The sequence below is a fragment of the Agelaius tricolor genome, unplaced genomic scaffold (assembly GCF_023055355.1).
Source record: "Agelaius tricolor isolate 1412-34295 unplaced genomic scaffold, bAgeTri1.0.p SCAF_5, whole genome shotgun sequence".
NCBI classification, from domain to species: domain Eukaryota; kingdom Metazoa; phylum Chordata; class Aves; order Passeriformes; family Icteridae; genus Agelaius; species Agelaius tricolor.
Genome location: NW_027269265.1, coordinates 35,628,447 through 35,643,219, shown reverse-complemented (window position 1 = coordinate 35,643,219; position 14,773 = coordinate 35,628,447). Strand labels below are relative to the sequence as shown.

Sequence of the window (14,773 nt, the reverse complement as noted above, 5' to 3'; positions counted from 1 at the left end):
GCATATCCTGCTTCTCTGGCTGCCAGCAAAAGGGCATGCCCATCCCATGTGGGGAAGTGCAGCATGGGGAGCCAGAGCTAGTGGAGGCCATGGGGCTGTGCAGGCTGATTAGCACAACTCTGGGAACAGAACGCCAGCCATTTCCCAGCGTTACACCCAAGTGCCAAGTCTGTTTAATAGAAAAACAGCACCACATCGACACAGATGTGCCACCTCCAGCCTGCTGCAGGGCCCTGTATCAAGTGCCCCAACACTTCCCAGTTTTGGGCCAGCCAACATGCTTATCTCTGGTGCTAACAACAGAGTAAGTGACTGGCAATTTCCTCTAATTCAGTTTGATTTACACTTCTTCCTGAAAAACGGCAATGAAAAACCCATGCATTTAATTCACGGTGAGGAGTCCGCAGAAATAGCTGCGCACATCCGTGCCTGGCTGCATCCGTGTGAGAGAGAGCAAGAGCCTGGAGCACCCTTGAGCTGTGCATGGCCTGCTCCTCACCACAGCAGCAGCTGTGTTCTTTCTTTGTTCCTCCCCAGGCAGGGTCTAGCCTTGAGCACAGAAGCAGCTCCCTGGTCTGCCTCTCTGCCCACCATTGCTCGCTGTACCCAGCAATAACAGGGACAGAAGGGGCTGCGTGCCCAGCCAGCCATCTCCCTCCTCTTCCATCAAAGAAAGCCACAGTCCAGGCACTGCTTTTCTGTTGCCTTCTCCTTAAAGCCATATTTTCATTTAATCATCACAGTGTAATTTCTCTCGTGAGCCTGCCTGGCCTGCACTGAGCCATTCTGAGCAGCAAGTGGAGGGGCCGCGCTGCGATTCCTTCCACTGGAGAGCAGAGGCAGGCGGGTGGCAGGGCCAGCGCAGCCAGCCGGGCCCGCGGTCACCATGGAGACGGGCCAGGCCTGCCAGGGAGGAGCGCTGGCAGCTGGGGGGGCGAGGACAGGCACATGGAGACATGGCTGGGGATTATCTGACACCGAGCCTCCAAGGGGCCTGACCACTGCGACTGCAGGCTCTTGGCTGGTGTTCTCCTGCTCAGGCAGACAGACATTGGACTTGCCCTTTGCCAGGGATAAAAAGGGAGGAGCTGGAAAGGAAAACTGGCCCCATCTCAGACAAAGAGTCTTGTAAATGAAACAAAAAATCCCAACAAACAAAACACCAACAAAAAAAGTAAGTCCACCCCTTTTCCTCCATCATGAAGTGCACTGGCTTGACTCAGGCCTACATGCATGGTCCTGCGGTCTCTATTGTGTTCTGAAGATTCTTGTTGCAAACAGAGTAAATGGCCTGATTCAAAGCCCTTTGAATTGAATTGAAAACCTCCAGTGTGCTTTATTGGTTTTGGATCAAACCCAGAAGAAACAGGTAAGAGCTGGACAAAGTGTGCTAGGAAAAATCCCTTTGTGAATGCATGTATCTCTGACTGTAGCCAATTCACTGTAATCATTGAAATAAATGATGCACACTGATATCATTGAAATAAATGATCCACACCCCAGCAGCAAGGCATGCCTTCCCAGCAATGTGGGTATGACAAAAAACAGGGATAAAATGCTGCCAAACCTAGATGCATATCTTAAATTATGGTTCAGTATTGTGCTGTATTACCTACAGGCTGAAAAAAATATACGTGACAGTGATTTTTTTATCCAGGAGCAGAAAACCAGTATTTCTTTTAAGCACTGGTTCCACCTCACAAGTTTTTGAAGATTGTGATCCAAATCATCAAAATAATTTCACACAGAAATCATAAAAATGCATAGATATAAGGTTCTATTTATTTGGGGGTTTGTCTGTATATATTTAAGGGTCACATTTTGAAGAAAAATGATTTAAAATATCTGTACTCTGAATTTTCTGTTTAAAAAACAGAGACTTCTTCTGAACTTGCCTTCCATCAAAGATATTTTCTGCAGCCCTGAGGAGTAGAAAACTTCTACTTCTAATCTCTAAAAAGAGATTTTTATTGAGTCATGTGGCTCCAGGAGATGATGTAGAAAAGAAAATTCCTCATTTCTTGATGTTATTTCATTATAAGCAGCTTGCTTTTATTATTAAACTGAAACTATGTGGAAGATAGCTTACAGGGTTTTTTTGGTTGCTTGGGAGGGGCGAAGGGAAGTTAGAATTCTCTTTAGAGCCTCTGCTTTCAAAATCAAGAATGCACATAAAGTATTTTATATACTTAAACTCAGTCAACTTGTTTAGTTTTCAGGTTTTGTCTACAGAACAAAGTTACTGTGTGATATACTACATAATTTATGTAATTTAATGAACTTTGCTAAAAGACTGCTGTGAATGATGATACCATATTTTAAGTAGTTCTTTATTCTGCTCAGCTTGTTATAGCTTGAAATTAACTTGATTAGGCTGAGAAGAAAAAAAAAGTTTCAGAGCAAGTGCATACCAAATTTATTTGGAAATACTGACTTTATTTTCACTCTGCATCCTGTCTTCACGTGGATCACCATTCAGGTTCAGGAAAGGTATTATTTGAACTGTACAGATCTTTCCATGTCTCTCCTTAATCCATTTTTTAAGTTTTAAAGTATTTTTAAAAAAATTTATACACAATTTTAGGGGAGATGTAGATGAAGACATCTACATTCTACATTCAGGTTTCATCAAAAGATGAAGACATTCATCTTTTGATGAAACCTGAAAACAACCCTAAGTTGAAATGGCAAGAGGCACTGATTTAAGTACACCTCCTATAAGCAAACTTTAGCTCAGGCAATACTCAAAGCTTCTCAGAGCTTTTGATCTGTTTTTGCAGTTTGCAATGTAAAAGAAAATCAGAGGAGTTTTGAGTAAGATAGGACAAGGCCATGGCTGGTTTTCAAGCCATTGCTTTAAAACAGTTTCTAATTATGGGTGAGGTTTTTTTTTTTTTTTTAAACCAAATCCTTGGAGGCAGTCACCTGATCTAAATGAGTCAACTCTCTGCTAGGGAGTTATTACTTGCTAGTTGAGCTATTTTGCTTAAACTTGCACCTTCTATTTGTTGATCACTTTATGCAAAAAGTGAATACCTAGTTAATTACTATGTCTCAGATGAAAAGCAGCAACATTACTCCATAGGAAATTGTTTTTTCTTGTGAATCCATAGTTTTATTGATTTAGGGGTGAGATTAGGGTCGGGCTTTTCCTGCATGATACCCTGTTCATGAGGATTACATGTTAAATCTTGCCATTTTTCCTTCATCATTTGTTAATGACAGTAAAATAGAACTAGAAACTCTGAGGATATATGCAAAAAAAGTTCCTTTCAAAGTAAGAACTCTGCCATCTGAAAATCTCTTTATTCTCAAACCTTCTGTGATTTCGCCTGTGACTTAATTCACTGTATGGTACTGATCAAGAAAATAAGCTAAGTCAGGTTTGGTTCTTGTTTTTGCACATTAGAAAAAAAATTGAGGAGAATAAAATTGCCTGGCTTGTTTGGCTTTAGAGATACATCATTTAAGATATCATTAATGTAACTTTGAGAACTTCTCATCTGTCTATGACATTTTAGGCCTGATATCTCTATCACACTCTACTGAGCCAGCTTAATGAGTGAGCAGACAGACACTCAGATTAAAAATTAAATAAATTGGAAAAAAACAAGGAAGAAAAGAAAGGGGGAAACAAGGAAAAGAAAGAGAAGAAAGAATAAGAGAAGAGCAATCAAACCCACAGCTGAAGTTTATTCCCTTTCCAGTGGTCTGGGAGAATCCCTTCGGCTTTATCATACTCAGCAAATACCCTCCATCTCTCTCACACAATGCAGATGAATTGAGCAGTGTAGGTATTTTTGAGTCCCCCTGTCCCATTTCCAGTTTGACAGTCAGTGGATCTTATTGGAATAAAATCCCAATATTACCAGGTGGAACGTGCCTGGGCTTGTCTGACCCTTGCTGCTGGGCCAAAGGTGGCAGCTGTGGTGTTTCACCTCAGAGACACCTTTGGCTGGCTGGATGCTGCAGCTGGGCACTCAGAACAAATCCAGGCATGGTAGAAACTCAGTTTACCTCTGGTAGAAAAGGTTCAGGTGACGGTGAAGAGGAAAAGGAGACGGATTCTGCAGAGGGTTTAATCCAGAGTTTTATTCCAGGGTCACATATGTCTGAATCTTGGTAACAGCTCCACAGAATCCCGACTGCATGGTCTCCATGTCTTTTTAAGCCCTGGGGAAGGGGGAGGGGAAGGGGTAGGTGAGCCACCAACCAGGTGGGAGGGGGTGAAGGCTCAGGGGACAATGACACCTAGACTGGCCAATGACCCCAGGGCTGAGGGGCATTTTTGAACTGCAACAACCAGACGACAGCCTTGCTGGAATGTTAAGATTGACTGACAGCACTTAGCAAGGAGGCAAGGGGGAGGGGAAGGGAGAAGGTATTGCCACACCTGGGAGCTGAAACAGGAAATGGCATCACCCTGCAACATCTTATGGTCATAATCGATGTGTAAATAAATTTAAGTCACGATATACAGTGTGTTAATTACACCACTGTGAACAGTGGTAGAAGTGGAGCTCTTTCCTAGATCTGCTGGCTGGCACCCTGACTGCTTGTGGCCTTGCCACAGGATTTTTGTGTGTTTGAGAATAAGCCAGTTTACCACTCTACCTCCAAGTCTTTCAGCTTTAAAATGCAATGCAACCTTACCACGAGACTTAATTAGGGTCCAGAACACTTTGGTTAGATTCAATGGCAAAAGAGGCTTTTGATCTCACTGAAGGTTAATAATAGGATCTTTGTAAGGCACTTTAAGAAACTTGGATGAAAGGTGAAATAATTTAATAAGGGACAACAACAAAAAAGTCACTGGATTCTGAGCTTGCTGAGTTTGCACTGCACATGGACTGTCTGTAGATGCAGAATAATATAAAGAATAATATAAAGAGATAATTACTTAACTTTTTCAAAATGGAGCTGCAGTGGGAAATATAAATGCTTGGGAGATCTGTTTTTTATACACAAAATATGTAGCAGCAACAACTTTATGATCATTTTGTTACAGCTGTTAAAATGAGCCGGTGTGCTAGACTTCCACCTGGTTCCTGTTCTTTTTTTGCTTATCTTGCATATATTAAATGCCTTCCTGGAACAGACAAAATGCTAATCTAACACTGGAAGCTTCTCTCTTTTTTTGAGGAAGTTGGGAATCTGTCAACCAGGACCATTTTAGAGCAAAGTCCATTGTTTACTAAATACTGTCAGGATCTCCATGACCACACAGAAAGATAGTGATGTATTTGCAGCCTTATAGGTTGATTTTCTTCTTAATTTCACCTTACCTGGAATCTTTTAGTTACCAATCTCCAAAAGTTCAGCTGATCAACATCTGGAAATAAATGAATAACTAGATGCACCCAAACCAGAAAAGCAGATTGAACTTGGAGGAAATTTTAATTTAAAGTGTATGTCTTGGACTGCTACCAGAAGCCCTTTAGAATGTCATTGTTCTTTGGGGGAAATTTGAATGTGGACAAAAAGACCGTTAATAAAGGCTGTCAAAACATCTGTTAAAAATCTGCAAGTTACAAAATATGCATTAAAAAGATAATTAAATAAAGATGGTACAGTTTAAAGTTCTTCATTTTCTCATTTCTAAAGTTCATGCAGTAGGCTTAGGCCAGGTATACCTACTGGCATATAGCTGGATTTTTTATGTTAAAAGAAACAAAGACAAAGAGCAACCATTACCTCCACTCCCTTCCCCAGTTCATAGTTAGAGTGTACAGGAGGATGTTTTCCTTTTCTGGAGAGCAGAGGAGGGAAATGGCTGTTGTGAGCAAAAAAAAAGGGACATCGCTGTTCTGCTCAACTAAGAGGAATGCAGAAGACCTCTGCTCTTCTCTTCGTCCAAAGGGATCTGCATCCTCCTTAAGATCAGCGTGTGTCTGCTCCTTTCCAAGTTTTCCTAGCTGGAAAATAATAATATAATCTTGCTCCTTTTTTCTTGGCTGAAAAAGTCTTTAACTCTGCTGGTTGGGATGTCTGCCCAGGCTCACTCTGCATCTGTGCTTGGTGCTAGTGTAGTGTTGGACCCTTCTTGCTCATCCAAGGGAACATGACTGCTGCAGGGGCCTTGAGTCTTGGGTGAAACATTCCCAAATGGCTTTGCCTGTGAATATTCAGGAGCTTTTGAACCAACCTTCTGGTTAAAGACACCCTGCTACTTAGAGATGCAGGCCCCTAAGAAGCTACTTGAAATAAAACCAGTAAGGGTACCTATCCCCCCATCTTCCCACTGTTAATTTTTGAGTTTTGGAGACTGTATTTTTCATTTATGAATTTGTACTTTGTGGGATTATGATGATGACGGCTGCCTGAAAAACCAAATTTGGCTTACTGACCACATAGGTCTTATCCTGCCTTAGGGATTGCCTCTATACCTGTATGTTACAAGTCCCTGAACTGTAAAGGCATATCTGGAAGCATGTCCTTGAGAAGGAGCAGCCTGGCGGGGATTATAAAGGAAATAGTAAAGGGCATTTCAGGCAAAATAGATACAACCCAGGGTGTACTTAAAATGGAGGTGGTTTATGCAGTTCACTTTTTGTTCTGATTGACAAGGTTTTGGGAAGACTGTGGCCTGCAAACTCACTGAGCTAACACCATATCAAGGATGGGGGGCAAATGGTCCAAGTGAATGCTCTTGTAGTAAATCTGATTTCTAACCCAACTACAGCCCAGAAAGGACCAGATGGGCTCATCATTCCCAATAACTACTGTGACTTCTGCCTCGGAGGCTCCAATATGAACAAAAAAAGTGGCCGGCCTGAGGAACTTGTATCATGCTCAGACTGTGGGCGCTCTGGTAGGTGACTCCTTCTTGCATCTTTTTTGTACAAAGGTTTTTGTGATTTGGTTTTTGCACCTTCTGAAGGTTTTGAAGAAAGGCATCATATTTGGGAAGGGATTGAAGATGGAATCTTACCTCTTCTCTGTGTTTGTGGGAAAGGATGAGTGAAAAAATTTTATATTATAAACCCCATTATTGGGTTCACATATTTAAGCTAATGGAGTTTTATGAATAATGAAGTTTTAATTTATTTATTGGCTTTTGGGAACATTGGTACATGTACTAGTTGTTCTTCACATGGAAGGAGAAAATCCTATGACAATTTTACAGAATGGTCTCTGTCTTTAAATGCTGTAATTACAACTCTAAATTACTTACAAGATTTATGAAAGTTGCATGACAAGCATTCCCATTGATTACACATTTCATGCATTTCTTCATCCAAAAAAGAAAGAGGGAGAAAATTACAGGGTAGGTATGGGGCTAGCTGTCAAGAATTATCTTCTTATAAGATGACTATCATTAGTTTTGTTTAAAGAGGATTTTATTTCTCCCTTCCCTTCTCTCTTTTTAAATGTAGGCAATTGAATTGTGTCTTTCCCAATTTGAGTTGTCTTTATTTCTGGGCTGTTGTTTTCTTCCCTCCTTTCTTAGTTTTTTTAAATTTTATTTTCTTTCTCTTTTTTTTTTTTTTTGTTTTTGGACAATTTTATACCAGCTGAACAGTTATTTATAGCTCACATAGGAAGTAGTGGTGGTGGTAGAGGGAATTGGGAGACCTTTAACAACTGCATATTCCAGCATTGGTCCAAGTTTCCACTTGTGATATTTTTGTTTTGTGATACTAGTGGTAATAAGATGGTGATATAGAAATCTGAAAACCAAGGAGGCCTTGAAACTCAGTATGAATGCTGCTCCTTCTATACTGTAGTCACTGAAAGATGTCTGTTGCTTCATGGCTGAAATGTGATGTGGAATGTTCTCATGCCAAGGAAATGGCCTTTTTATGCTCCTGCTGAAATTCATAGTAAGCCTATTACCACATTCAATGGGAGAATGATTAGACTCTCACTGAAATTGCCTTCTGCAGTTGTTGTGACCTCTGAAGACATTCTGAAATTACACTAGTCACCAGACAATCAATGGCAACTCCTTTGGTTTTCTCCAGGGGCATCCTTACGAATGCTATGCAGTCAGAGACCTTTTAGTGTACACGTGATTGCTTCTACTAACTGAAGGGGAAAGTCCATGGGGTCTGTGGTGCCATCTTGGAAGATTATTGCCCTTTGCCTTGATTGTTATATTTCAATATAACTAATTTCAGCATTGTCCTGATATGGCACAATGAGATGGAGCCATATTTTATTGCTGCTTTAACATTGTTATGGTGGTTATATCAGATTGCAACACAAATACATTAATTCCCTTGATTCCTTAGTGTGATAGAACAAGTAAATCAGCCTGTAGCCTAAACTGTGCCAAATCGGTTCCATTAAATGCTATCCTTGTACAAATTCAGACCCACTTGGGTCATTCATAGGGTCTGCAATGCTGTGACTGATGTGTGATAAAAGTGATGAAGGTATAACCACACACTAATCTCTAAACTAAAACAATGAAACCTCTTTGCTGGCTGCCATCTTTCTCTTTTATAATAAAGGAGAATATTTTCATTACACTGAAAGAGAGGTCATGGAAATTATATTGCATCTTCTGTTCACAAAGTCAGTAAAATCACATTTCTACAATATGGTTTATCTGCCAATTATTTTGTTATATCCATTTTCTTTTTTGTGAACAGGATTTACTTCTTTCTGTCTCAAGCAATGCAGTGTACTTGTTATATGGCTGATTCCTGTAGCTGGAGCAGGGACCCAACAGTTGGTTGCCTAAGTACATGCTACTGTTTGTGAATAACAAAATAGCTGTTCCCTAAAATCTCACACTTCAGTTTTGTTGGGGCACAAGAGATATCTTTTTCTCTACCATCCCTAAAGAAGGAATTTGAAGGTCATACTATTAATCACATAAAAAGTTTGTCTGAGAGAGAAAACAAACCTCAATTTCACAGATTTCACCATTTGACTTCTCTTTTTAGGAGTCTTCTTATGGTTGTTGTTGCCATTATTGGTATTGTGTGGAGAATTTCCTGTTCCATCTTGAAAGTTGGATTGACTCACACAAATTTGAACTTTCCAGTGTTTCCCAAGATGGGTTACTTCTCAGTTGTTTTAGTTGTTGAACTGTATATATTAGTTTTGGGGCTTTTTCATTTTTGAAGGACGTGCCATGACATTTGTGTTAAAGTATTGGTTTAGGTTACTTTCACTTAGTCTTCAAAATGTATTTAATTTTGTCTACAGAGGAGGTTCTTTAGGATCAGGTGAAGAACGGGGATAAAAAGTAGTCCTGAGGTTGATGAGGTATCTAGTGGTTTACATCTCCGTAGCAGAACATTTGTGACTGTTGATGCCGTTGTGCTTAGAGCTAACAGTGTCTCATTACTTACATGGTCTAAAAATATTTTAAAATTGATCTAAGTAATCATGAGGAAATATTTTACTGTCTTTTGAAGAGAGGAAAACATGATTAACCCTTTCGCTGCTGTAGCTATGGGCACCTGTGGTGTTTGTAGATTTTTTTCTTGGAAAGAGAAACTGATCCTTTGTTATTTTTCTTACTGCAGTTCTACCTATGCTATGTTGTTGGGGTGCACGGGCACATACAAGCACACACCTATGAGCTTGATAGTCTGACTTGCTTAATGGTAATGAAAATGATGAAAAAAATGATGATGATGATGCCTTTTGCTTAACCCATGTGCTGATATATTCATCATACATGTCAGCTCATTTGGGAAGAGAAGGCAGGAGGGACGAAGCAGCGCCAGCACGCACTACGGAGGACTTGTTCGGTTCCACGTCAGAAAGCGACACCTCGACCTTTCATGGCTTTGACGAGGACGATGCAGAAGAGCCTCTCTTGAGCCGAGGAGGTGGCTGTGGTGGCAGGTCTCCCTCTGCAGACAAAAAGGGCGGCTGCTAAAATAACTAAAAAGACACAGAAACTCTGAGCTGTCCTTTTCACTACTAAGATTATTATTACATTTTTCATTTTTTAGGTCCTCTTGGGTTTTTGTTTGGTTGGTTTTTTTCCTCCTCCCCTCCTTTTCTTTTGTTTTTTGTCATTTTTGTTATGTTTTCCCTGTGGGGGTGTACACTGAAAGCACAAGAATTTAAAGCTCTTGGCAACTACTTTGAAGAGACAGAAGGTTTTTGATTTTCCTGTTTTGTTTTTTTTTCTTTCTCTTTTTTTTTTCACTTTAATTTGGTTTTATCACATCTCCCCTCCTTCTCTTTCTCTTTGGAAACATAAAAATGGATTTAATATTTTTTTTAATAGTGAGCAGAGTTGATTTTCTTGTCTTTTAATATATATATATCAGCAAACCACAAAAAATACAGATGGGTTGGAGAACAGAAAGTAAACCCAAATAGTTTTTTTTAATTATTATTATTATTTATATATTCTATGTATTATTAGAAAATACTTTTTAAATAAAAATAGAAAAAAAAAAAAAAAACAACAAAAAAGCAATGGATGTCTACTTGGTAATAGAACTGTTTCTAGAGAACCACTGTGGGCGGACTCTATCAGGGGACGAGGAAACCCTTGATGTGATGGCATCTGCGTCTTGAGATTTTGCACTTACTGTAGCATCTGAAGTCTGGCTCTTACATCTGCTGCGCTACAGCCTGAAAATACAAGCAGCACCATCGAAGACCATGGCCTTGGGGAACACATTTCCATCTCCTTTGGACACCTTTACACTCAATAAATCTCCTCTCTGCATCCCTTCATGTCTTCCCCACACTGTTCCACTTTTTTTTTCTTTTCCTTCACCTTTCACTTGATGGACAGCAATTTCCAAGCATAGAGATGGAATATGAATGGCAAGTCATAGACATCACAGAAAAAAAAAAAAAGGAGGAGCAGAATCCTGGAAGAAATGACATGGAAAAATACCTCACCTATTCTTTTCTTTCAATTTTTAAATTTCAATTCACAGCATTTTTTCCTGTGTTGCCCTCTTTTTCTCTCTGTAGTGTCTCACAAGACACTTTATTTGCTTTTTAATGGCTTCTTTTGAAATAAACCAAAGCAATACTAATTAAAGTTCCAAGGGCAATGGAGAAGAGAGTGACTCCCTTCCCAGCGACTTTCCCAGAAAGGAGGAAACATGCAGCAGGATTTGAAAGGTATGTCCGAGCTGAAATGTCTTTCACTCAATTGTGAAATTTTTTGCCCTGGCTTTTCAGCAGACCCCTGACTGAGCTTTGTTGTAGCAGCAAGTCCCATGGATTAAACTGTATTATAGATATAGGCCACAGTCATGCCCCTGGTGAAACTAATGGAAGTTCTGTGAGAGCAGGATCCACACTTGCATACAGTCAGAAATTATGCAAAAAGAGTCAGTGTGTAGTTATGATTTGCTGTCCTAGTGCAGGCAAAAATCTCCCTGGAGCAGGAGCAAGGTTAAGTTCTAAAGATCTATTTTTACTGATGTACATAATGCAAACAGGGTGAAATCATGACCTGATTAAGAGCAAAGGCAAAAGAGACATTTCTCTGGACAGTGCCTAATCCTTAAACTGTAGGTGTGTGTTATTGATACCAGAGTAAAAGTCTTAGCCTTGCAATAAGGAATTTGGATATGTACAATGAAACAAGTCAGACCAAGTGGACTCCATTTTTCCTGCTTCTTTGCTAGGGTAGTCTGTCTGTGAGAGCAATTTCAACTCCCTCCTCCACCTTCCAACCTTGTAGAAAAAAGAGAAATAATTCAGTCTCTTGATTTTTTTATTGTCCTCTTTAGACATGGAATGAGCAGTGGCTAAATTCTGCTTTTAGGTATACAGGCATAAATCCAGAATATAAACTAACTGATGTCTAGATTACATTAATAATCCACCTTCAGGATGCTGTTAGAAAACATTACAAATTCCTCTGTATGTGTACATGAAAGGACAATGCATGCCAGAGCCATGCACACTTGCCAGGAGAGAGCCTTGCTTAAGCTTTCCCCATTTTGATAATTCTTTTCTGTTGCTATTGTGTTGCTCCTGACTTATTGTAATCAATCAAGTGTCAAATCAATTATATTTTGACATAATGCCGTCAATGAGAAGTGTACTTCAACTGATAAAAACATTGATTTCTTCCACAACCAGTCCTTTTTTTCATCCAAAATAGTGCAAGATAAATAGATAATGTTTTGCTACTCTGCTGTATTTACTAAAGCTCAGTCCTTACAGCACCTGAATTAGGTAGCTGAAACCTACCCAAGTACATCTTTCGGAAGAACTCCCATCACTGTATAAACTGCAGAACAGGCATACTCTAAATGGAGTATTTCCAAGTGGAGTCCTTAACATTGTCTTTTGTGAACCATGCCTAACGCATTGTGGGCTCTTTTGGAATACAAACAATAATCAGATGCCCATAATTCATTAAGTCTTGAATTAGTTTCACAAATGGAGTTACTATAACAATGCATACAGTCTTAATCCTTTTGCAACTAAACCACCCATCTTTGTGACAACTGGGTAGCACAGTACCCTCAGAAAGAAGCCACAACAGCTCACGAAGTGCATAAAATTTGCCAGCTGACATTTATTACAGATAGCATAGAAAATATCCTCACAGTTATTTATATCATTACTGTGTATATGGATGCTCACTCATTCAATACAGTCCTAAAAGACCAAGTAAGATAATATTAATTCACTTTTATGTAGTGAGAGTAGTTCTTGAATTCCTCAAGATGCCTTATGAGATTGAGATAACCGACATGAGTTTAGTCCAGCAGAATGAGCAGTGTGGTGCTGACCATAGGAAGGCTTTGATCATAGTGAAGAAATTAGGATGTAGAGTTGGAAGCTAAAAGAGTACTTGTTTAAGCTAGGTTGTAAAGTAGAGTTAATGGTGAATATGGCGTGGAGTGATAATATGGAAATAAAATATTCTCAGGATATGTAGTGCTGGAGTGAAGGCTGGGAACAGGGAAAGAAGGTTGGTAGTTCTGAGCTGAAGGAAGATGAAAGCAAAGCAAAGGGGCTGCTGTGGAAGACCCTCTCATGAGGGGAAGATGACAATGTTAATTAGGCAGAAAATGTGTAGGAGAATGTTTCATGAGTGAAATAAAAAAAAACCCAAAAAACTCTGACACTAGCATAACCAACTCATAAATGAGAGAACTGCACAGTGTCAATTGTATCTTAAAGGGCACAAAGGTCCCAAACCAAACTAGGGAGGCATAAAAAAAGTTTGCAATGTGAATTCTGTTTTGTAACTAAACATTTATCTTTGAAATCAGAATGAATTGTGATGCTCTTTATTCCCCAGTGATTTCAGCAGTTCAATGAAACTTTCTGTTCTTCATAAATTCTTCAAAGGTGTAGTCCTTCAACTAATTACAACCCTGGCTATTCCAGTTCTCCAGTTCTCATCTTCCAGATGTCCTTCTTATTACAGGAAAGTTGGCACAAGGCTTTCCAAAGAGTATCCTGAAACACATGTTCCCAACAAACCACATACCAAAATCAGACAAACCCAATGTGAAATGTGAACAAAGGGGTGTTTCATTTCAGGCCCTTAATGCAGACTTTTCTATGTTAAATCATGTAAGCTGTCTCCTCAGGCACCTTTCCACTGCTCCATACTAAAGGATCTTAGAAAACACACATAGTTTCTGGAGTCATCCTCTGCTAACTCTGATTCACAGATGGGAGCAGGAGAATGAAGTGGCCTGCTACTTAAGCAGCTGATAAGGGAAAAGAAAGGCTACATGGAGTGGGCACTGATCCTTAGCCTATTCCCTTTTGAGGCATTTAATTACTTAAAATTTTAGCAGGGACAGACCTCAGCTCTTCCATGAAAACAGTATAAAATTTCAAGCATGATAATATACATTGAGAAAATTTAAAGCAAATACAGGATTCTGGCATAGAAGTTAAAAAGTAAAAAGAGAAATGGGCATGTGGTGGAAGAGGAACTGAAATCTAACTTACTTCACTCTGCATCTCTTCCCTTCACCCAGACACCCCCCAGTTTTGTGTGCTATATATTTATTTATTGAATATGTAATGGTGCTTGGAATAACATCGTAAATATGTGGTAAGGTCATAAATGATGAGCCTAGGCTGCTGAAACAAGGGCCAGAGAGAACTCTACCACTGACCTCAGAAGGATTACCACTGGGCTTTCTTAGCTATTGCTTTTATTGACTGAAACCTCTCTATTAATATGCTTGCTGGTATGGTGTAGACAAGCTCTGAGATGGTCATTTGTTTCAGCAGAATGTGTTATTAGAGTCCCCTCCCCGCATTGTTTTGCCTTTGAGCTTTTACATTAGTTATTCATTTTGAGTTCCATTTTGCTATGTTAGAGACCTCAGCTTAGGCTCTTGATTGAAGACAGAGACTCAGTTTGCTGCCTGCTGGTGCATGGAGAAAACAAGAACTGCACCCAGAGAGTTAGAGTCCGGACAGTGCTGGGGCACCACTGTGTTCTCTCATGCCCACTTTGCCTTTCTTAGGTTAATTCTTGCAATGATATTTTGAGATGGGCCCTAAAATAATAGTTCAAATACCGTAAAACTATGGAGCTTTCAAAGCCTGGCTCTTTGTGCAATTTGCCTCTTCCCCATGGCAAACAGTTTTACTGAATCAAATCCTCAAGCAAACATTGTATTGACCCCACTGGGAGTCATCTTATTATAAAACCTGCAAAATATGCCCAGTGTGTTTTGTGTTGCTACATATGTAGATGTTTCCAATAAACACCCATTTCATATTGTATATTTTTTTTCTTATTTATATGAAATTTGTAGCTATAAGTAAAAGTATGAGGCACATGCATGAGTTCATGCTCACATAGGGTTATTCTGACAAACCTCTGCGTGCAGGAATTCAGCTG

General features: G+C 39.7%; 1 protein-coding gene across 8 annotated transcripts in view; it reads left to right on the top strand.

The window, feature by feature from the left end:
* Positions 1-14,773, top strand: part of DPF3 (double PHD fingers 3) — a 180,433-nt gene that overhangs the window by 140,229 nt on the left and 25,431 nt on the right. For 5 of the 8 annotated variants that reach the window (XM_071427225.1, XM_071427224.1, XM_071427227.1 and 2 more), the window contains one exon: positions 6,683-6,811. In XM_071427225.1, the coding sequence (XP_071283326.1) occupies positions 6,683-6,811 (129 nt within the window). Of the gene's footprint in view, positions 1-6,682; positions 6,812-9,644; positions 11,056-14,773 lie in introns of all 8 variants that reach the window. The other 3 variants (XR_011679230.1, XR_011679232.1, XR_011679231.1) reach the window with 1 other exon arrangement.